Raw genomic sequence first — 26,011 nt, 5'->3', positions numbered from 1 at the left:
TAACTTAGATGAAACATTCAAAAGACTAGGTTAAGAGATTGAAAAAGACGTCTAGTGTGTTTCTTTAAAACCAGAATAAAATGTAATCATAATTTAAGAGCAGTAGTAATTATTTCAATAAAACATGTTTTTAAAATCACTGTAGGACCCTCTATCCGAATACTCAATGTGAAATTCCCAAGACATTATCCATAAGGACTTACTTTAGAACCCTTTGATCTAGGAGTCCAATATGAATGATCAAAGCATAAAGAATTTACCAACTAGTTGAACCTCAAAGACTCCAAAATCCTACCCAAATAATACCCCAATAAAATAGTTTCAGATAGAACCAGTAACATCATAAAACAAAAATCATAAGTTGAGTTTTTATTTAAAATACAGAGTTTCCCTTCAACTGTACACTAAATGCAATACCCCATAATAGACATCCATAAGGACTTACCCTAGACCCCTATGATCTAGGAGTCCAATATGAATTATCAGAATGGAAAGGATTTACCAGCTAGCTGAAACTCAGTCTCCAGAGGCCTACCCAGATAGTACCCCAATAAAACAGGTTAGATATCAAACAATAATATCATAAATCAGGAGCTAATTGTACCTTGTGTCAGGAATTAAAAACCAAATATCAGAAACCATACTTTTTATAAATCAGAAAAAACATTTTTGTCAATAGGGAACACACTAGAGGATCTCAACATTTTTCGAATGCGCTTGGAAATTATTAGGAATAGTAAGTATGAACTTACGCAAAATTGATAAGATATAAGGATCGAGTTCCCTATTAAAAGGGTTTAATTGCTATCGGATCTAAATAGACATTCAGAGATTGATGCTTCAGAACCATTTAGGATTTCAGGTGTATCAGAAAAGGTATTTATAAACCTTTACATCAGAATAAATTAAGATTTTATATAAAACCAGAGCGATTCCATTATTTAGGCCATCAGGGGTATTTCATACACTTTGATTTCTAATGGATTCTTAGCAACTTAATCCAATAAGGGTGAAATGATGATTTACGATATTTAAGATTCATGTCGATTTATCAGGATATCGGGTCAACTAGAACTGAACAAATCCCAGCACTACGATACTTGTCAACCACTCAAATCGATGCGCTTCAAGAATATTCACACTTTAATACTGACAACACTAGTCGAACTGATCATCTTTAAAACCATTATTGAATGGATCTTTAGGAACTGTATGTATTCCGATGGTATTTGTTTTATTTATGTATTGTAATAGTCTCCAAGATGATCGACATACTTGAGTTGTACTCCACAACCTTTAGGGGTGATATAATACTTAGGTTTTCTTAGTATTTCCATAATTATCCACTAACATTCACTTATTTCTAGGTTATGAGGGTAGTCAGGTCATTTTTGTACTCGAGATTACTTTAATCATCTTAGAGTTCAAGGTATTCCGGTTCTTTTAAAATTCAGGGGTATTTTGGTTATATCAATATTTGAGGTTATTTTTTGTTATTTCTAAGCGCAAGGGGATTCCAATCATTTTCTTTTATTCGGTCATATATAAATATATCATTTTCAGTAATTTAGTAATCGAGTGATTATTCCAAAATCAGAAATTCTAAATCTTTTACCGCATTGGGAATTAAAATCGGTAATCAGGATGTTTCTGAACAAACCAAGTATTTATCAAGTGAATAAGTAGTCTATCAGATCAATGATGAATTTTTAGGGTTATTTTAGTTATTACTAATCTTGAGGATTATGAATCGATATTCAGGTCTTCCAACCTGATTAACAGGTCTTCCAAACAAGTCAGGAGTTCAGTCGGTGGATATGTAGTTCTATTAGGTCAAGAATGAATTATCATGTTAATTCCACTATTTGGGTCAATTTCTTTCCAAACATTTTCGACCTCAAAACATTAAACGATAATATTCAAAGTTTAAGGATTCAAAGATTAGTCCATTTGTCGATTAATCACTAACCTTAAATTTATTTCTTACCAGTCTTTCAATTCCTTTGTGTAATTCAATCGAGTCTTAACTAATTTATCACTTAAACTGTATTCGGTACGAGTCCATCCATAACCAAACATGCATAATAGACTAATCATATACATCCATGCATTTATCTAGTATCAACATGTTCCATAAAGCATACAAAGAGGTAGTAAAGTATTACCTCGATTTTTGTGCATATTGATTAACCAATTATACTTCATTCGATCGCCCTCACACTTGATTTTGATGTCCCATAATATCTCGGATTCATAAGAATATAAATTACATAAAAACAAACCTTAAACTGGAAAAACATATCAAATCATAAGATAAAATGGTGAAAATAGCTTATTGGGTTTGAATTTGACTAAACATACCCAAAAAATGGACCTAGGACATCAAAAACTATCAGGATAAGTTGTCCTTAAAAAAAGTCAACACCCGATCAACGGTCGATCAACAGTCAACGAATGTCAACTCAGTCAACAGCTTGATTGGCTCGATCGCGGCTCGTTCAACTCGGTCGGCTTGATCGATTCGGTAAGATGGCTCAATCAGCTCGATTAGGCGGCTTGCTTGAGCGATCTCGACCTGTTAGGGTGGTTTGGACCAATCCAAATCGGTTCTGGAAATTCCCTAAGTTACGAAAGAAGCCCATGTGCGGGTGGCGGCACGTACGACGTCGCCGATGGTTAGATGGCAACCAAAATTTTTCCAGATCTGTAAATCGTCAGCTTGGGATTCTCTTGCAAGAATCCTTTCACGACGATGAATAGCAGAGAATGACAAAACAATATTTACGAACTATCAAACTTCTTTTTTCTCACCCCCTTCAACAGTGATGGCGACGACGACACCACAACCACCGGTCGACTTCTTTCAATGCCAGGAACATATTGGCTCCGACGGTGCCGTCAACGGACGACTGATCGACAATGAAATATCAATGCAATTATCTTGAAGATAGAGAAAAATAAAAGAGAAAATGCAGAAGAAGAGAGAGAGAGAAAAAAACTTATCATTTTTAGAATTTTCCTAAAATTGGGGAGTTTTAAACTCTCCACAATAGAAAAATTGTAAAATTATGCTCTTTGACCTCAACTTTTCCCTTATTACTACTTTAAACTAATAACATTTAGCCCTTTAAATTGGGGTGTGACATTATTAAACTGGACCGACTCGCTTTGCACACTTGGTTTTGGTGCATGACTCTCCCAGTATGGATTTTCTACATACACAATGACTCAAGATCTTGCTTAAACGATATCAAGTTGTTTACCACTTGAACCGATCCTGTCGATAATCAAACACAATTTTCATGCATTCAAACATTAGTCTATGTTTCTAATTTGCATCAAATTATACCATCATAACTGGAATATGTTAAGCAGAAAATCTATTTGCAGTAGCGGTCATTGTACAGTGCTTACTCTCTACTCTCCATTGGTACATGCTTACACCAATATTTAATATTGAAAAACTGAAGATAAAAACTATAAAATAATATATAATTAATCAAAATGTATATTAATTAAATTAGTATCATTTTAATAAGAATGTATTATAATATAGATTTATAATTTTTTTGTTTTTATTTTTAAAGGAATATAATGATATATTATTTATTACAAGTTTGTTTTTAAAAGAATTTGAAAAATTCAAGATATTTTTTGATGGAATGAACATCGAATTAGCGTTTATGAGGTTAAAACTGAGTGAATTGAAAATTTTGAGGCACAACAATCGTTGTGACGATGAAAAGTGGTGATAGGTGATGACAACTGTAACACTCTCAACCCGTACCCGACCCGGATATGAGTCCGAGATGTCACATTGACTTTTTAAAACAATATTTTTACAAAAGAACAAAACGTTTGGACTTATATTAAGAAAATACGATAATATACCGTTGAATTATGTTCGTTATAACAAATTTAAGGAAAGAAATGATTTTATGAATAGTATTATGAACAATAATGAACAATATTATGACTTGTTTGCAACTCAGCAGGGAACACATCAGGGAATTTTTTTACTATCAAAATTTCATCTAACCCTTTCTCTTTAACTCTTCTATCTACTACATTTGCAAGAAAACCTTGAGATTCTTGTAGCATCAACTTCTTTGCTGCCATTTCCGATATCACATTTGCTAAATGATTAGTACTTTCACTGATCACATTCTCCTCTATTCCTTCTGAACTTCTCAGGGTTACCTTTTTTCAATCTACAATCAAAATTTCCATAATAACGGAACAACCAATCCATTCTCAGAATTACTTCAGACTCATCAAAGGGTAATTCCATCAGATTAGCAGGAAATTCAATTTCCTAAATCCTTATGGGACATCCCTTACAGACCTTATTTACCTGAGCACTGTACTCTAAAGGGTTAGTTACTATCACCTCATTACTCGTAGCTTCTAATGGAATTCTCAATTCTTTTACTAATTTACTTCTAATATAAGAATAATTGGAATCCGTATCAATCAATACTAATACCAACTTATCAAACAACTAGAAAGTACCTGCTATAACATCGGGATCATCACGATCTTCACTTGTCTTTAATTGTATACTCGTGCAGTTGAGCAAATTTCAGGTTGTGTAGAGGATTCAGATTGATTCCTCCCTCTACCTCTTCCTCGTTCTGAGGCATAAATATTTCTTTCAGATGGTGTAGGCTCACCAACCAGTAATGGGCAATCCCGGATAAAATGTATGGCATCTCCGCATCGAAAACAAACTCTGGAAGCCATTCAACATGTCCCAAAATGATTTTACCCACAATGTTGACACTATCTTGCTTTACCTTGAGTGGCTCTCCCAATACCGGATCCCACTGATTACGTCTGTAGAACTCTCATATGACTTTCTCCTCTAGCAAATGATGCAATTGATTCTGATCTTACTTGAAATCGAAATCTCGAATCTCTCCCCCTTTTTGGTGGTGTTGTTGTAACATTCTCAATACCGAGTTAGTGATCAAATTGTAAAGTTTTAGAATTTGGTGACTAGAGTAGAACCATGGATTAGTTCAATGATTTATTTGGAAGTAAATCATAAAAGTTGTTAGTAATTATAAGATGAATTGAAGGGCAAAAGAGTCATTTGACAATGAAGATTTTTATTTTCCTTATAAGATTAGGAAATCATGTGGGAAGAGAGAAAAGGTTCCAGAGTTCTCTTCTCTTCTCTTCTCTTCTCTTTTCTTCTTTCTTCATACGTGAAGGCTTGACTCAAAGATGAGTTTCTTTGTTTGTTGATTAATTATTGATTTTAAGGTTGGGTTATGATCATTAGATGATAATTAAGCTTAATGAAAGCTTAATTTGTTATAAAACAACAAGATGAAAGATATAGAAGAAATTAAAGAGAAGAAGTTTTTAGATGAATTTCTGGAAAATAGTTGATAAGTTGAATTTGAGATCAAATTTGACTTGCCATCAACTTAATTAAGGGATATGAAGTGATGGAATTGAATTTAGAACAAGTAGAAAATTTAGTATGATTATTGGATTTCATATGGAAGATAGAATTTTGAGTTTAAAGAAGTGATTATGGAGTATAAATGAGTTTAAGTATGTATATGAAAGTTAGGAATATTAAAGGAGGTGAAATATGAAGAGTTAAGCTGAAAGAGAGTAGACTTCGTGCTTAAAATGTAAATTATGGGTTGTGTGCATCGATGCATCTTGAATGTGTATCGATGCACTCTCAAATATTGAACATCGAATGCCAATAGTGCATCGATGCATAAGGAGTGCATCGATGCACCCATTTAAAATACAAACATCGAATGGGATTTGTGTACCGATGCACAGGTAGTGCATCGATGCACCCGTTAAGGAATGCATCGATACACTGTAGAGTGCATCGATGCATGCCTTCATTAAAAGATGAAATTAGCTTTTCTCTTAGTCTAAGAAGTGATAGATTATAGTATATCAATTGGATATTGATAGTATAAATACATGATTGTGTAGATATCGAGCACGAACAAGTTTTAGAACGATTATCAAGTTAAGATTCGATCGGAAGAAACGAAAGCATAAAAGTGGATTGGAACTTAGTGAGGTCAAGGTGAGTGCATATTAGTAGTTTATGATGTTAAATGGAAATAAAACTTACGACAAGTCTATTTCCAATAGTAAAATGCATGAATTCATAAATAGAAGTATATGTGTGTATGAATTATATGTGTTGACATGTTATTGTATATATATGTATTATATGGTTGACGTGAATATATGCTATGTTATGATGATATATAAACCATATTAGATGATAATAAATTATATGAATATAAAAGATAAGAACTTTGAGATATATAAGAAATGAAATATAACTAAGTGAATATATGATATGAGATAACTTAAGTAATAATATGAGAATATGGTAAAAGTGAGTTTATGAGAAATGATATGAACTAAGTAAGCAAAGGAAAAGGTTACATAAATAATAAGAAGGTGAGTTGGGCAAGTACATAGTAGTATGATCAATTAAGTGATAATATGAACATATATAATAAGATAGATGATACGATATAAATTATATTATGAATTAGTGATGTAGGAATGCGATATAAATATGCAATAAATCTTATGTGTTATATGATAAATATGAACATATGAGAATATGAGATAAGATAAGTGACTTGGTGATAGAAGTTATATGACCATGAATTATATAAATATGAATAATTTAAGTGAAATGTAGCTATGAGTACTTGAGTATGTATCCATGTGATGTGATACATGAGGTTATATGAAATATTATATTATATGATTATATGGGTATATGAAAAAGAATATAGATTCATGTAAGTTATATAGAAATGAGTTGTGTAAACATGCCTGATATGTATGACATGTTTATAGGAACACATGAGAAGTGTTATGTGCTATGAGATATATGAATACGAAATGATATGAGAATTTACATGAACTACGTGATTACATGTATATGTAAATGAAGCTACGAGTTTATATGAATATGTGATATATTTACATGAATATAAAAAGGATATAAAAGATAATGCCCATGATATGTGTCATGAGAGCTAGGTGTATAGTTGGCATGCCAAGAGTCGAGGGTCTACGCGGTCCTTCGGGACATATATGTATCCTTTGGAACATCTATGAGGTCTTTTGAGACACATAATTGGTCCTTGGAATATGTATATGGATCTAAAGAAATTTTCTACGTGGTCCTTAGGGACATCTTATATGGAACTTCAGTGCATTTCTACGCGGTACTTAGGTGCAATTCTACGTGGCACTTCGGTGCATTTATACGAGCTGTGGTGACAGCATTAGTGCACAACCTCTATAGACTCACATATCTATAGTTCTCACATGTGTACATGAGCTAATAAAGAAGATGGTATAAAAGAACCTTGTATAATATTATGTGCTTTGTTTGTAATCTTTATGGTGAAATGATATATGTGATATGATGGTGATGTGTATATAACTTGGTTAAGAAGAATATGTACAAGAACATATGACTAAAAGATAAAGAAGAAAATAAGACTATTAAAGAGATAATGAGAAATTTATTACATACGCTTTATATATTTTGTGTTAGGAAATATGTTACCATAATTATATGGTGATATGGGTATATCTTTGTGAATATATATATATATATATATCATATATATCTATATTTATGTTTGGATGCATTTTATGGTTTATCATGATTACATGAAATGTGCATAATAGAAAGTAGTTATGATATGCTATAGTCGGTGTGTTTATGCCTCGCTAAGTCATAGACTTAGCGTGTGATTGTTTCACACGTAGGTTCATAAATGAGAACAGAAGCGAAGAAGAGCAAGACATGTCAACATCTCCCTTACAAAATTTAAGATCAAAAAATAGATGATTTAAATGTGTTTGGTTATTTTGAATATTGTTGGCATGCACTAATTGATTGAGTTAAATATGCTCTGATCGATTTTGGTTACTGTGGTCAATTTATGTAAATAAACTGATTTTACTTTAATGAAAGTTTTAATTTTTCTTTGAATTTTGTCGAGAGTCGAAGTTTGAAAAGTCAATGTGACACCTCAGACTCGTATTTGGGTCGGGTACGGGTCTGAGGGTGTTACAACTTTGCTTGAAGAAGCACCAGTCTCTTAGATGTCTCAACTTTTGAGTTCCCAAATCTCTCGTTCTGAGCTCTCTCAAGAGCTTTAGCACAATTAATCACCTCTTGAAAGGAGGACAAGTTCAATACTATCAGCATCTCTTTCAATCTAGGGCACAAGCCCTTCACAAACCATTCACAAGCATCTTTTTTCTGTAGTTACAAGCTCCGAAGCAAACCGACTCAGCTTATTAAATTCATATTCATATTCGTATAGGGAGCGATTCATCTGTTTCAAATTCATAAACTCTTGCTTCATTTGCCTAATGAATTGATCTCCAATGTATTTGTGCTTAAACTCTTCCAAAAACAGAGACCAAGTTACTTGATCACTTGACATCTTCATGGTAACATTCGTCCAACATATTCTAACTTGTCCTCTAAATAAAGACAAATATCCATTCAGCTTCTCCACTTCAGAGCAGTGGAGACCATCTAGCATGATTTTCAAATCATTTAGCCAAAGATCCATCGCAACCGGACCTTCTTCGGCTTCTCCCTTAAATTCGGAAGCTCCTAATCCTCTCAACTCCTTTACTACATTTACTCTGGGAGTTAATGGAACATAGGTTAGAAACGCATCAATACCGCATCTAACGTTCTAAAGAACACATCTTGATCAGCTACAGACACTCCAGAAGGTGCATGTTCTTCACCTTGCCTGGCCAGGGCAGGTGAATTACTGCTTTCAGCAAGCCTATCATCTCCCACTTCACTTCTAGAACTATCATGTTCGGACATCTATTAAGACACAACCATATCATTCTATTAGCAACACAACATACTTACTATTCTATCAGATCAGAAGTTTTCACTATTTTGTTGGCATGTATACATTATAAGACACTCTAGACTTCGGTTTATGTCGAGAATCGACTAAACTGTAGCTCTAATACCATTAAATGTAACACTCCTAACCCGTACCCGACCCGGATACGAGTCTGAGATATTACATTGACTCTTTAAAACAATATTCTTACAAAATAACTGAATATTTGGACTTATATTAAGAAAATATGATCATATATGGTTAATTATATTTCATTATAACAAATTTAAGGAAAGAAACTTTTTTACGACTAGTACTATGAACATTAATGAACAATACCGTGAATAGTAATGAACAGTACCGTGAACAGTACCGACGCTAAAATTTTTCCAAAATGCTACAGTGAACCGATACCCTTGCTACAGTAATTTCGGTCCAATTATATAAAACTCATAAAATTTAAACTTTCATATCTATACATTTACCATTTACATAACTATGTTTAAAACATTCCAAAACTCGATCAGAGCACACATACTTAATTTAACGACTTTTTTTACATGTCAACCTATTTATCACATAATAATACATATTGCATAATTTACTTCTGATCTGATCTTCAAGTGGAGATACGTTGTTCTGTTGAGCTTATATTGGGTCTTTCTTCTTTTCGGTACCTATGTGTAAAACGCTAAGTCATAGACTTAGTGAGACATAATAATAATAACAATAAAATATACTGAGAATGTCATAATGAGATGCATTATCATGAAATCATATATTCAATCCATGCAAGTCACATAACCATGTATCTTACCCATGAACTTATTAAATTATCCATCATGAATTCACATCAATTAGTTCAATAGCCCATGATACAATACTGAGAACCTGATGTATGTGAGTACTGTGAGGTTGTGCACTATGCTATCACCACAGCTCATATAAATTTTCACCGAAGTTCCACGTAGAATTTGTCCCGAAGGACCGAGTAGAAATTTGCACCGAAGTGTCGCGTAGAATTGTACCATAGTGCCATATAAGATTTGTCCATAAGAACCACATAGAAATTCCTTAAGAATCATATACATATACCAAGGATCAAGTAAGTGTCTCAAAAGACATCATACATGTTCCATAGAACACATATATGTCTCGAAGGACCACGTAGAATTATCCCGAAGGACCGCGTAGACCCTCTACTCTTGGCATGCCAACTATACCTATAGTTCTCATCTACATAACATGGGCTTTCACAATTCACATAGTTTATATCTCGTAGACATATAAATTCTTACCTTTATCACATAGCTCGTGTAACTTTTCAAACATATTCACTTAGAACATTGTCATATAATGCATATAATATGAATTCATGTCATGTATCATAATATGGAATGTAATCATGTATCATGATATTACATCTAGACTTATCACAAGTCCAGAACTGAATATATTTCTATAATCATGTTATGCATATGCACTCACCTAGATCTCTTTATTTTTCCCTCGATCAATCTTACTTGTCACTTGTTCCGAAACTCATTTAGGCTCGATATCTACATAAACATAATTTCCGAGATTATCAAAAGCCTAAACCTTATAACTTGATACTAATAACTTAAACGAATTTAATGAATCAATATTCAATTTTTCCTTTAGGAGGTATCGATACACCCATTGAGGTATCGATACCCGTACTGTATTCTATTATTTTTCATTTAAAAGGGTATCGGTACACATACATAGGGTACCGATACACTCTGCCCAAAACAGGCATTTTCACCCGAAAATTCATCAACTCTTCATTGAATTTCCTCATACAAAGCTCCTTTCATACCACCAAACTCAACTACAACCATTTTAATTAACTTTTATCATTTCAACATCTTATTATCTCCCATATCTCATCCAAATTCTTAAAACCAAGAATCTTACTAAATTTTCCATGTAATCCAAACTTTGATTTAACACCTATAAGTTCTTATTCATACCTATGACAAATCAATTTTAGTTTCAAATTCAACTTATCAACTCTTTTCCAGAAATTTATTTAGAAACACATTCCCTTCAATCTCTTATAACGTCTTCATCTTTTGATTATAAGATAACTTAAGGTTTCCTTAAGCTTAAGTATCACCTAAGGATCATAACCCAACCTTTAATTCAGCAAATAATCAACTAATTAAGAAACTCACCTTTGCTTCTATGTTTCACGATGGAGAAGAAGAAGATGAAGAAGAAATATCTGGAAACATTGTTTCCCAAAACATGCTCCACATGGGTATTAAAATACCCAATAATTATTATTTAATTATTTTCCTTGTTCAATGACCAATTTGCCCTTTGACTCTTTATTCATTTACTAAACTATCCTATATAAAATATTTCAATTAATTCCTTCATTTTTTCAATTTATCCAATCTGGTCACTAATTTTTAAAATTTCACACTTTGGTCACTAACCCGGTATTGAGGATGTTACAACAACCGACAATGACAGACAACGGTGGTGCACAACGACCAATGAGGGAGACTTTTGACTAAATTCATAGGTCAAATTGGTATTTTATCTAAAGTTCAGGAGTTAAATTAATATTTTATGCAAATTTTTTTGTTAAATTAATATTTTGTCTAAAATTTAAGATTTAAGTTAAAATTTAACTATTTTTACCAATATGTCACGTCAGCAAACTAACTAGAATTAAATGTCCATTGATCAAAATTGGACAGATCAAAAAGAAAAGTGACTAAAATGTAACCTTTTTAAAACTAGTAACCTAAATAAGACAGATCAAAAACAAAAGCTATATATATATATACATTAGGCCTGTAAACAAACCGAACAAATACAAACGAGAGTATGTTCATGTTCGTTCATTTAACTTTAACCGAACAAATGAACGAACATGAACATAAACGAACAAAAAATTTATTGTTCGTGTTCATTCGTTAAGGAATGTAGCTTATTCGTGTTCGTTCATGTTCGTTCATTTAAATGATAAACGAACACAAATGAACGAACATAAATGAACATATGTAAACGAACACAATAAATGAACGTAAATGAATACAAATGAACGAACATAAACAAACACAATAAATAAATATAAATGAACGTAAACGAACATAAATGAAAATATATATTTTTCTTTCCAAACAATTTTAGGATTATATTATATTTAATTGTTTTGAGCTTTATTCAATTGTATTTAAAATTAATTGAATTTTAAAATATTTATGGGTATTAGATTAAAATTTATTGGGTTTTAATATTTTAAATGGGTCTAGAGAGATTGGACTAAACATAAATGAACGCACATAAACGAACATAAACGAACGAACATAAACAAACATAAATGAACGAACGAGCCCTCTGTTCATGTTCGTTCATTTAATTAAAAGAACACAAAATATTATTCATGTTCTTTCGTTTAATAAATAAATAAACATAAACGAACTTTTCACCGAACGATTCACGAATGATTCGCTAAACGTTCTATTCGTTTACAATCCTAATATATATTTATTTATTTACCATACATATATATAAAATAAAAATATTTGAATATACGGTGCGTGGACCAGCGAAATTTGACAGTACGTGTGCTCCGGCTCGTGCTTTGTCTACTGCGCCAAATCAAGAGCCGTATACGACCATTCAATGCCGACAAGCCCATCTTCATTCTTCAATATTTATTTATCAATTATTTGCATAATTTTATTATATTAGTTTTTAAAAATTTTAAAACTTAAAAAATTATATCACAATAAAATTACAATATAATTAGAGACAAATTAAATTTCAGAAAAAGATAACATATATACAGTGAATTAAAAAATATATAATATTTGGTAAATAAATTATCCTTAAACTACACATTAACCTAATAAACCAAACTTTTACAATTAAAAATAAATATTTGTTACGAATATATGATATCTTGCCTTATAATTCTTAGTGATGTGTAAATTAGAATATATTATAAAATTATTATAGGTAAGTATTGTTCATATAACAGAAATAAAAATGAAATCCTCGATCGAAATAATTAATATTTTTTATGAATTAGAAATAGGAGTAATTAATATTTGATTGTTAAATGTATTATATTTTTTTAATTCGATCCAATCTTTGCAAAATATTATAATCATTATTTACATAATATTTTTTATAAATATATTTTATTATTACTTAATAATAAAATTTAGGGTTAAATATATAAATGGTCACTGATTATAGAATATTGTTTTATTGAGTCATCTTATTATTAAAAGTTATAAAATGATCCTCTAATTATAGGATACTATTTTTGTTGAGCCCCTCAATTATTAATAGTTACAAAATGATCATCTAACTATTTATATGTTCTAAATTTGTCATCTTCTGTTAAAAAATTGGCAGTCATTTGAGTTGGATGTTAACCTACTGACTGAGATATGATAAAATCATGTTTTAATGATGCCCACTGACACCACTATTGCTTTCAAGGACTGTCTCGTCGATCAAACTTGTCCATTGACAAATGTAGTTTGTGATACGTCACATGGCCCTAAAACTTAAGAGCCCCGCACTTAAAAAAACCTATTAACCTAGGAAAAAAAATTTCCGTGGCAAAATTTGAAAAAAAAAATTCCTCCTAATTTTCTCCTTATTATCTCAAGAATTCAATTGTAATCAATTTTTTCTTAAAAATTTTCAAATTTATGGTGTTAAATGGACAAAAAAAATTCTTATTTATGTCCATCCTAATTTCAATATCTTAAATTTTGATATTTTATAATTTCATCTTATTAGAAAATATTTTAAGGGTTCCACGGAGGGCAATTCATAATTTGGAGGTCTTCCACAGAAGCTACTCTCAACATGGTGTTGGGGGCAGCCTACTATCCTACCTCCCCCTTACCCCATTACATATAAGAATAAGGGTCAACTAATTTTTTTATTTTAGAAAAATAGCATTGGGTCTGCATATCTTTTGGGATAAGTCTGTCCTCGACATAATGTTTCAAGAAATGGTTGAAGACATAATGTAAACGGAGAGTCGATATACAAAATACATCTCAAATAGTTTTGTGATCAAATTTTATCACATCTCAATCAAGAGGTCAACGTCAAGCTCAAACGATCGTCAATTTTTTAACGAGAAATACTGAGTTTGAACATGTGAATAGTTGAGTGACTATTTTTTTTTATTAAACTAGAGTAAGTACAATGTAATATCTATTCAAAGGAAACTCTCAATCATTTTATATTGAACGCTCACACTCCTGATATTTTTTGTACTCAAACCCAAACCTCGCACAATAATTTCTTTACCACTGAAATAACTTAATTTATACAATTTTTAAAATTTTATAACTTTTTAATAATAATAAAAACTCAAAAAAAACATCACGTTGTAATAAAAAATAAATTTATAACTTTGAATGATTATAAGAATGAACAAATTAATTTCTTGTAATTTACAAACCATTTGTGTGCTTTAAATTGAAAACGGTGGGTGGGCAGCGATATTGGGATTACGTGTGGGTTCGACTCTTGCTTTGTCTGCAGCGCCAAATCAAGAGACGTATACGCGCACTCGAGGCCGACATGCCCATCTTCCAACTACTTGCATAACGTGTCCTGCTTCTACTTCGGGATCACAAATTATTTATTGCAACCAAAAAACATTAGTTATTGCATTCTGGTGTACATTCATTCAGCAAAACGTTAAAAGAAAACGTCCTTCCAAAGTTGAAGTCGGCATGATTTAAAATATCACCCATCTCAAATTGGCCTCCCTGCTTGTCGTTTTGCCACTCACGGAGCCCTTGTCTTATTCTTTATCCACATGTTTCTAAAATTTTTTGCATATAATATTAATGAACGAACTTTTGCTACATAAGGTGAATCTAGGAATCAAAATAAAATTATATTCTTTTAAAGGATTTCAGAGTAATACATTTTATTTTAAGAACAAAATCACTCTAAGTTCTTTGATTCAATTTCTGTTGATAAAGTTAGTAAATGATGAGACTTTGGAGTAATTTAATATAAATTATGTGTGAATTATCTTTGGATTTCATTATAATTTAATTATTAATTCAATAATATTTATAGCAATCAACTTTAATTCTAGTTTATTTAAATATATATTACTTATAATTATTATTTTACCTTTTATCTGTAAATTGATAATAAATTTACCTCGTGAGTCTTTAACGGTTCATTCTTTCTAATTTGAGTAAAGAGTCATAATCGATAAGGTAATGACCGTTAAACGATGTTTTTATGTGAAAAAGATAAAATCGTAAGGGGTAAGATGCGAGTAAAAGAGGTGTAAAAAGTGGAAAAGATCTCATTCTCAATCATATCGAGAGATATTTATAATGATTATAGTAAACGGTATTAAATATTTAGACGTAGAATAATTATGACAAGCCATAAGTCTGTAGATTAAATGAATTTAATTGTAACGGAGTCAAAAAAAACTATAATACTCGTGCCCCAAGACTATAGATTTCTTGGAAAACGAAGAAATTTATCCAAGAATCTCGGCTGATAAAAGATTAATAATTTCTGAAAAAAAAAATATTCGAGAAGTATGGTAATATTAAATGATATTATAGATTCATCAGATAAATAGGCGCAGAAAAAGAGGAAAATTTCAATTCGAAGGCAGGCTGTTGAATGGAGCGGAACTAAGAAGCAAGTAGATAGTGAAAAGCTAGCGTAGGAGGGACACCCAATTTGGCAAATTTCGTTGGGAAAAGGGACTGTTGTTTTGATTTTGCGCACGCGTTATTCATGCAAAATTAATTATATTTTCTCGTGTGTCAAACAGCTGGAATATCAGCATCACTACTTTTCTACTGATATCTTCGACACTGCTTAGGCAATACTATATATAAATGAATCGTTTCTCTTCAATTCTTCATCCTACCTTCACTCGTTTGATCTCCTTCTTTTTGTTTATTGTCTAATCAATGGATTCAGAACTTTCCTTATGGTTTTATTCCATGACTAGTGCTTTCTTCTTCGTGTTCTTCACTTTCACCCTCTTGTTTTCTTTGTTTTCGTTGCTGGTCTTCGTTTTGAGGTCGAAGCTATGGTGTAAATGTGAAATCTGCGAGGCTTATCTTACTTCAAGCTGGGCCAAAGAGTTCGACAATCTTTGTGACTGGTATACTCATCTTCTTAAAAGATCCGCCACAGGAACCATCCATATCCATGTTCTTGGCAATATCATCACGGCAAATCCTGGTAATGTCGAGCACATGCTCAAAACCAGATTTGAAATTTACCCGAAAGGGAAAACTTTCTCCACTCTCCTCGGCGATCTTCTTGGTAGAGGTATTTTCAACGTCGACGGCGATTCGTGGAAGTTTCAGAGGAAAATGGCCAGTCTCGAGCTCGGTGGCGTCTCCGTAAGAGCGCACGCTTTTGATATTGTTCAATCAGAGATTCAGTCCAGGCTTCTGCCTCTTTTATCGTCGGTTTCCGGTAAAGAACAGGTTCTTGATTTACAAGATGTGTTTAGAAGATTTTCATTCGATAATATATGCAAATTCTCCTTCGGGTTAGACCCCGGTTGCCTGGAATTATCATTGCCGGTTTCAGAATTCGCTGAAGCTTTTGATTTGGCATCTAAATTTTCGGCACAAAGAGGGCTGGCGTGTTCTTCTTTGATATGGAAGGTCAAAAGGCTACTGAATTTAGGCACGGAGAAGCAGCTTAAAGAAGCCATTAAAATACTTGATGAATTTGCTCAACAGATGATAAATCAACGGCGACAAAATGGGTTTTCTGAAAGAAACGATCTACTGTCAAGATTCATGGGAACTATCAACGAAGACAAGTATCTCAGAGACATTGTCGTAAGTTTCCTCTTGGCCGGTCGCGACACGGTGGCCTCAGGGTTAACTAGCTTCTTCTGGTTGTTAACTCAGCATCCAGAAGTTGAGTCAGCCATCCTAGACGAGCTGGAACGAGTCATGGGTTCGAGTGACGAGCAATTCGCGAGTTTCAACCAAATGCGGGAAATGAACTATTTGCACGCGGCCTTGTACGAAAGCCTGAGACTTTTCCCACCGGTCCAATTCGACTCCAAGTTTGCTGAAGAAGATGACATATTGGTTGATGGAACCTTTGTGAGCAAAGGCACCAGGGTTACCTACCATCCATATGCAATGGGTCGGATGGAGCAGGTTTGGGGCTCCGATTGTCTTCAATTCAAGCCACACAGATGGTTGAAAAACGGTAGATACATGCCTCATGACTCGTACAAGTTCCCAGTTTTCCAAGCTGGGAAAAGGGTTTGTTTAGGGAAGGAAATAGCAGTCATGGAGATGAAATGTGTGGTTCTGGCCGTAATCAAGCGGTTCAAAATCCTGGTTCCCGGTCTTACTCAACCACCCAGGTTTGCCCCTGGTCTTACTGCCACCTTGAGAGGTGGCTTACCGGTTCTAGTCCAAGAAAGGGAAGCTTAATTCAGACATATTCCTACAGTTTTTGTGATCTAAGCCGAGTTATCTATGTGGTAACAGGGATGTATTATTTTCTTTAGAGCTCTCATGTTCGAACATATACATCTATAGGAAATGCCTTGTTAATAATTAAAAAAAACTCTAAACAGATACTACCTAATAATTACCATAAACTGTAGAAAAAGAATCAATAGATATGTACATGTTTCATCATATATATACATATATATATTAGGTGATAGTAAAGTTGTACTTATCCCACAACTGATTTTATTTCACAACTCAAGTTCTAACAAAGTTCCTTGAAATATCAGAAGCAAAGTTTGTTCACCAAACGAAAAACTCGTAAAAATACCATGATGATATCAAATAGTGTCTCACAAATGTACGGAAACTCAAACCCAGATTATTATTATTAATATTTTATTCAGTACTTAAGATTTAATTCCATGTTGTAAATGGCCTGGAATGTGAATGTGAATGTTCATTGTATAATCTTCCCAGTCAATGCTCTTTGAATCAAAGTTGAGTTCAGCTACATTAATGCCTCTCTCTTCAGCCACCCTCTGCAGTTTCTCCAAATTTTGATCATCAAATCTGTTTAAAAGAGCACAAAGACATTTCAAATGCTTATATTAATAAATGTAACATAATTGAAATGTTAAATAAAATAGAATGCAAAATAGAAACTTACATCCCTGTGAAGAACGCTTAAGGTTTGTAAAATTCTACTAATCGAAGCGCATACTTAATTTTACGATCAAGTTTGGTATAAATTTTCTTGAAACCTTGACAGCAGAGTATATTGATCAAATAGAACACCTGTATTCCAAGATTACAAACATTGAAAAAGAGTGAATAATTTGATGTAAAAATACTTCATAAAACTGAAAATTGAGAAGAACAAACCGTGAGTGGGAGCACATATTTGAGTTGCAGGAATAGGAAAAATCTGTTGGGTGTGCTAAAGACTGTTGCTTTACCAACTTTTACTAACTTCCCATTTGCATCAATCCATGGGTTTTTTTTTTGTGAAATAAGAGCGTATAAACTTTCGAAGATCTGACAATTTCATAGGATTTCTGAATGAAGAACTGACATGGTAAATGTTCTCAAGAGAAAATTATCTGCGTAATGAACTTGCATGGCCACAACAATGGCATTTACCACCATATCTACTGGTATCTGCACATATAGTTAAGAAATTCATCTTTTTCACTTTGGGTTTTAACTAATTATGTTGATTTTTTTCTTACCACATCAAGAGGAGAGTTAAAATTGCCTAGAAAAAAATATTAATTTCCCCTTTCCATAACTCAGAATGACACTATTCATGGTTCTGTGTATAAGAAACCAGAAATAAATTCCATAAGTTGTGAACTTGTAGTTTGATTTCTGCAATTGAATATTTGTGTTGAGTACCTGACACCTTCAATAAACCTGGGAAGGGTGTGTTTATAAGTGCTTGTAACCATGGTGGGACGTATAATAACAAGAGGCAAATCGTCTTTGAAATTCCCTTAAAGCATCTCTCACATTGCTTTCGTAAATACATATGTATTCGGCCACCCATTCAATTTTGCCCTATGTTCATACACACAAAAACATATGTTGTTGTTTAGTATGCTAATTATACTGATTCAGATCATTGTTTTTGTCTCATTTTGTAGCTAATCGTTTAGGGTAAATATAGAAAGAAACCTTTCGAGGCCAAGTTTCTTCATTGATGAAGACATTGCTTTATCAGAGGCAAAATAATATTGTAATTGCTCTAGTTGTTCGTCCACAATTCTCTTCTCTTCAAAAATATTTATGTTATCTGTTCCTTTCAAACTCTCACCCATATAAAATAGTTTTTCTAAAATTATTCGCGTCTGTTCACCACAAACATAAGCTAAAAGAGGAAAAAAACCATGTTATTATCATTTTTTTGGGGGATAAAATGTATATTTAATCCAAAGAAGCAGCAAAGCTGCAAAAACAGTCCAACACCCTAAACAAACTATACAGACCATTGACTATCTCCTCCTAATAAGCTTTATCTGAACAAAATCATTAATACAATCAATAATCCTCTCCTCATTCCTATGTAAGTTCCTAAAATTCCTTCTATTTCTTTCCTCCCGAAGAAAAATATACAAGCATTTCAAAGAGATCTTAAACAAGAGAGTTGAAAGAGACCTACCCCTCCAACAGGATAAAATCCATCGAATTTCCTCCTCCCATCCAACGCTTGCACGATGAACCCCATTCCAAGCTAGAACTGCCCTCCAAACCTTAGCCGAAAAAGAGCAATCAAGAAACAAGTGGTCCCTAGTTTCCCCTTCCTCTCCACATAGCACGCATTTATCCTCAAGAACCAACCCCATTCGGCACAACTTGCATTTAGTGGGCAGCCTATCTTGCAAAGCAAACCAGGAAATAATGGAATGCCGAGGCATACGCAATGGGAACCAAACCAACTTCTGCCAAAGAACTTTATCATTCTTCACCCTTATCTCATTCCAAATCCACCTCGTTCGAATAGCCTCCGAACACCCATTTTGAAATAAAGGTCTCGTCACCTCCCTAAGAGAAAGAATCTTCTTCAAACTCCAACTCACCCCAGTGTTTGGATCAAAACTCCAAAAATCTCTTCCCCTAAGAACATAAGTTCTCACCCAAGCCACCCAAAGTGAACCATTATTAGCCAACAACTTCCTAAGAAGCTGCAAGAGACAAGCACGATTCCAACAAGCTCACCCTTGCTCCAGAAGCAGGAACATCAGAGCCCTTTCAAAAAAATCTCATACACAATATGAAGAATAATTCGTATTTAATAATTTCCAGTTGAAATATGGAGAAGTAACCTAATTTTATCGCATTTCTTCGTAAGTTCAAAATATTGAAAGCTCCCAACGTATTGATGTTCAATGCAACGTCGTACCTTCGATACGTAAGAAGAAACTAAGATGAAAACTTCTACATTAAGATCAACTCAATACAACTTCTACTTTTGATTATGAGGATGATAACCATAGTTATAATATAATTATGACATGCATAAATCTAAACTACCTTTCATTGAAGTCAGTTGTGGCTGCTGCATTTACTACAATTTCTATTTCTTTCCACATTTTTTCTCGTAAAATTGAATCTTTCAGTCCCAAGTTTTCAGAAGAGACATCACCAGCCACTGCTATTGTTAGGTATGGCTCATAAATATACCAGTAAAGAGGACAGGAGATGGAGCGGAGTGAGCGAAGCGAACATCAACTGTCCTTACAAAGAAAGTCTCGTTGTGGGGTTACGAATTATGTGGGTTGGGGGTGCGGGGGCGCAGCCCTACGGTACGGTACAGGGTTGATTTTGTAATTATGTACCAGAGTTTTCTATTATAAATAGAGATGTAACCTAGACCTAAAATATCATTTGAAAAAACTTCTAGCGCCGCCTAGGCACCGAGGACGTAAGCACATTACCGAACCTCGTAAAATTCTCGTGTTCTTTTATTTTCTTTACCCGTTTTCGTCAACAATTGGTATCAGATGTCAGGAGCAAAATTTGAAGTCGCGAAATTCGATGGTCAGGGTAACTTCGGATTATGGCAAACGAGGGTGAAGGATCTATTGGCGCAGCAAGGGATCTTGAAGGCTTTGCGACCTTCAAAGCCGGCGTCGATGGATGAGGAAGATTGGGAAGAATTGTAGTAGCGAGCGGCAGGAACCATACGATTATGTTTGGCGGACGAGGTCATGTATCACGTCATGCATCTATCGTCTCCAGACAAAATTTGGAGGAAGTTGGAAAGTCAGTTTATGTCCAAATCCTTAACGACAAAACTGTATCTGAAGCAGCGGCTGTATGGGCTGAAGATGCAGGACGATCACGATTTGGCGCAACACGTGAATGTCTTCAATCAAATCGTTTCTGATCTGGCTCGGCTTGATGTGAAAATTGAGGATGAAGACAGAGCGATGATTCTGTTGTGTTCTTTTCCTCCCTCTTATGAACACATGGTGACTACTCTTACATATGGGAAATAGACTATCAACGTTAAGGAGATTACTGCAGCCTTGTTGGCTCTCAACTAGCGGAAGCAGAATGCAGGGGAAAACTCTCAAGCCGATAGCTTATATGTCAAGGGTAATCGAGATCGTGGACGGAAGCCAGAGAAGGCAGGGTCCGGGAAGCGGAATTCCAGATCCAAATCCAGGGATAAGAAGACGATTCACTGTTACAAGTGCAAGGAGGCGGGACATATGAAGTGAGACTGTCCGAAGTTGAAAAAGCAGACTGATGAGAAGCGTGATGGCTCAACCAAGTCTGTGAACGTGGTCGAGGATGATAATTCTGATTGCAGTGAGGGTGATATGCTTTTTATTTCAACGACACAATTGACGGATGCTTGGATTCTTGATTCTGGATGTTCTTATCACATCACGCCAAATAGGGAATGGTTTTCGACATACAAGCCGGTTAATTCTGGTTCAGTTTATTTGGGTGATGATCGATGTTGCAATATTGTTGGTATTGGTGATGTCAGAATTAAGATGCACGATGGCTCCGTTCGGACGTTGAGTGGTGTTCGACATATCCCAGACTTGAAGAAGAATTTGATTTCCTTGGGCACTTTGCACAAGAATGGTTTTATCCCTAAGGCTGACGAGGATAGGGAAACCATTCGGATTGTTAAAGGAGCATTGACTGTGATGAAAGGCAAGATGACTGCAGGGAATATCTACAGATTGTTAGGGAGTACCGTTGCAGGTGGAGTTCACTCTGTTGAGTCATGTGATGATACGACAAAATTGTGGCATATGCGCCTTGCTCATCTTAGTGAACGTGGTATGGCAGAATTACACAAGAGAAACTTGTTGCATGGTGTCAAAAGCTGTAAGCTCGATTTTTGCAAGTATTGTGTTCTTGGTAAACAGACTAAAGTCCGTTTTAAGACTGCGAAACACACAACTCAAGGGATTCTTGATTATGTGCATTCTGATGTATGGGGGCCTTCCACGACATTGTCTTTGGGTGGATCTAGGTACTATATTACTTTTATTGATGATTTTTCACGGAAAGTTTGGGTGTATTTTTTGAAACAGAAATCTGAAGTTTTTGAGAAGTTCAAGCTGTGGAAAGTTGAGGTAGAAAATCAAACAGGACGAAAAATCAAGTGTTTGCGGTTTGACAATGGTATGGAGTACACAGATTCACAGTTCCTACAATTCTGTAAGGAGCATGGGATTCAGAGGCATTTTATAGTGCGCAAGACACCACAACAGAATGGTGTTGTGGAACGAATGAACAGGTCATTGAATGAAAGAGCCAGATGTTTGCGGTTGAATGCGGGGCTTCCCAAACACTTCTGGGCTGAGGCTGTTAACATGGCGTGTTACCTTATCAACAGATCGCCAAGGGCATCGCTGGCTGGGAAAGTTGCAGAAGAGGTATGGACTGGTCATGATGTTAGTTTTGATAACTTACGGATTTTTGGTTGTCCTGCTTATGTGCATGTACCTGCTGATGAGAGATCCAAACTTGATGCAAAATCGAAGGAGTGCATTTTTCTGGGTTACAAGAAAGGTGTCAAAGGATTCAAGTTCTGGGATCCTGTTGCGAAGAAAGTTGTGATTAGTAGAGATGTCGTTTTTTATGAACAGTCCATGTTGCAGCAGAAGCAAGACACGACAGTGGTGGATTTCGAGCAGTTTCCAGTTGAGAAACCAGAAACTTCTCAACCGATTTCTGGTGGTTCCACTACGGATGATTTGCAGGATTATAGTCTCGCCAGAGACAGGGTGAGACGAATGAATATAAAGCCTCCGAACAGATTGGGTTTTGAAGACTTGGTATCTTTTGCACTTATTGTTAGCAGTGATGATCCGGTTACTTTTCATGATGCCGTTACTAGTCAGGAAAACGACAAGTGGATGGCAGCCATGGTTGAGGAGATGAAGTCTTTGAATCACAATCGCACATGGGAGTTAGTTCCCCTTCCTGAAGGTAAGAAGTCGATTGGTTACAAATGGGTGTATAAGAAGAAACCAACAGTAACAGAAAAAGAGGGGGAGAAGTTCAAGGCTCGTTTGGTAGCGAAGGGTTTTTCACAGCAGAAATGAGTTGATTATGATGAAATCTTTTCTCCTGTGGTCAGGCACACTTCAATCCGAGCAGTACTTGCATTAGTGGCTAGTTGGGATTTGCATTTAGAGCAGATGGATGTTAAAACTGCTTTTTTGCATGGTGATTTAGAGGAGCAGATCTACATGCGACAACCTGAAGGTTTCACTCAACCTAGAAACGAGCATTTAGTTTACAGATTGAAGAAATCTTTGTACGGGTTGAAACAGTCTCCGAGACAGTGGTATAAATGGTTTGACTCCTATATGATCAAGATTGGCTACAACCGATGTGAGTATGATTGTTGTGTCTATGTTAAGAGCCTTGATGATGGTTCTTTTATTTTTCTATTACTGTATATTGATGATATGTTGATTGCTACGAAGAACATGGATGATGTTATCGGTTTGAAAACTTTATTGAGTCAGGAATTTGATATGAAACATTTAGGTGCTGCAAAGAAAATTCTTGGAATGGAAATTTGCAGGGACAGAGACTCAAGGAAACTGCGGCTATCTCAACAGGGTTATGTTGAGAAAATGCTAGAAAGGTTTGCGATGAGCAGCGCGAAACCAGTTAGCACTCCATTGGAGAATCACTTTAAGCTCTCATCAGAATAGTGCCCTAAGACAGATAAAGAAGCTGAAGATATGGCAAAGGTTCCGTATTCTAATGCTGTTGGCTGCTTGATGTATGCGATGGTATGTACTCGTCCTGATTTAGCTCATGCTGTTAGTCAAGTTTGTAAGTACATGTCTAAACCTGGTAAGCAACATTGGGAAGCAGTCAAGTGGATCTTTCGGTACTTAAAGGGTACTGTGGGACATGGAATTATTTTTGGGAGTCAGCGGGATAATCCTTTGGTTATAGGATATGTGGATTCAGACTATGCAGGTGACTTGGATAATAGAAGATCTACGACAGGGTATGTCTTTACTCTTGGTGGAGGGCCTATTTGTTGGAAGTCTACTGTTTAATATGTTGTGGCTCTATCTACAACTGAAGCTGAGTACATGGCAGCGGCTGAAGCTGCAAAAGAAGCTTTATGGCTTACTGGTTTAGTGAAGGAGTTGGGTGTTCAACAAGGTGGAGTTCAGTTGCTTTGTGATAATCAAAGTGCTATTCACTTGGCTAAGAATCAGGTGTATCGTGCTAGAACTAAACATATTGATGTAAGGTTCCACAAGATCAGAGAGTTGGTTGCATCTGGAGAAGTTTTGTTTCAGAAGGTACATACTGATGAGAATGCCGCTGATATGTTCACCAAGCCAGTTATGACAGACAAGTTCAAGCATTGCTTGGACTTGTTGAATGTTTTGAGTTGTTAAAGAAGCAAGGTAACCAAACCCACATTGAAGTTTCCAAGGGGCAGGATATTCGCCAAGGTGGAGATTTGTTAGGTATGGCTCATAAATATACCAGTAAAGAGGACAGGAGATGGAGCGGAGTGAGCGAAGCGAACATCAACTGTCCTTACAAAGAAAGTCTCGTTATGGGGTTACGAATTATGTGGGTTGGGGGTGCGGGGGCGCAGCCCCACGGTACGGTACAGGGTTGATTTTGTAATTATGTACCAGAGTTTTCTATTATAAATAGAGATGTAACCTAGACCTAAAATATCATTTGAAAAAACTTCTAGCGCCGCCTAGGCACCGAGGACGTAAGCACATTGCCGAACCTCGTAAAATTCTCGTGTTCTTTTGTTTTCTTTACCCGTTTTCGTCAATAGCTATTACCTTACATGGTATCAAGTGATCAAATTTCGAACCCCATTTCTCTCGAAGAATCCTGAACAATTCTGTGCTTATGATCTGCATACAAATTTTAGACCTCATATGAATATTAGTTATGCTATGTATTTTACAGCTTCATATATACCTCGTTACACAAACGTTGCATGGCAGAGTTTTCATCTGAAGCCCTCAAAAGAAGATAAAGCTTATTCACATCTGGTTGAAGCCTTAATATCTTCTCCACTAAGACTAGAAGCCATGGATGAATCATTAAATATTAGCTGTAGTTTCAATAAAATCTCCATTAGCTTAGCAAAGAGATAATAAGAGTAGTACCCTACGACAAAAATCCAGTTGAACCAGTGACTAATATAGTCTTGCCTTGAAGAAACTTGGCTACATTATCCAATATCTCCATGTCTGATGGCAGTAAAACTTAAGAGAATAAATTACACTGCACAGAAGAAAATATAGTCTTCCAATCTTGATGTTTTCATAATGAGTTTTATAAAGAGGACATTTATAGGGGAAAACATGCACTAATTGGGATCATGCATGGTGATATGATGATGGAAAATGTCTTAGATGTCTACCATATTTATAAGCTCTTTTTGTTGAAGTTATAGGTTATGTTGAAGTTATAGGTTAGTTTCGTTCATTTATCAAAATAAATTGGGTAAACTACAAATTTAGTACCTCAATTGTCATTTTTTTTTCATTTTGGTCACCTAACTATTTTTTTCAAAATCATACATAATATTTAGTTTTTGTTTCATTTTGGTCACGCGTCATTAAAAAA

General features: G+C 34.7%; 1 protein-coding gene and 1 pseudogene across 1 annotated transcript; one reads left to right on the top strand and one right to left on the bottom strand.

Annotated features, from left to right (window-relative positions):
* Positions 1 to 15,840: 15,840 nt before the first annotated feature.
* Positions 15,841 to 22,473, top strand: LOC120124317 (cytochrome P450 94C1-like). Its single transcript, XM_039143024.1, has 2 exons — positions 15,841 to 17,404; positions 22,462 to 22,473. The coding sequence occupies exon 1, from the start codon at positions 15,878 to 15,880 to the stop codon at positions 17,378 to 17,380; it is 1,503 nt and encodes a 500-aa protein (XP_038998955.1). The 5' UTR covers positions 15,841 to 15,877; the 3' UTR covers positions 17,381 to 17,404; positions 22,462 to 22,473.
* On the bottom strand, positions 17,812 to 25,630 carry LOC120124318 (annotated as a pseudogene).
* Positions 25,631 to 26,011: the final 381 nt, after the last annotated feature.

The sequence above is a fragment of the Hibiscus syriacus genome, unplaced genomic scaffold, assembly GCF_006381635.1.
Source record: "Hibiscus syriacus cultivar Baekdansim isolate YM2019G1 unplaced genomic scaffold, ASM638163v2 tig00110418_pilon, whole genome shotgun sequence".
Lineage (NCBI taxonomy): Eukaryota > Viridiplantae > Streptophyta > Magnoliopsida > Malvales > Malvaceae > Hibiscus > Hibiscus syriacus.
This window is presented reverse-complemented; position numbering and strand designations above follow the sequence as displayed.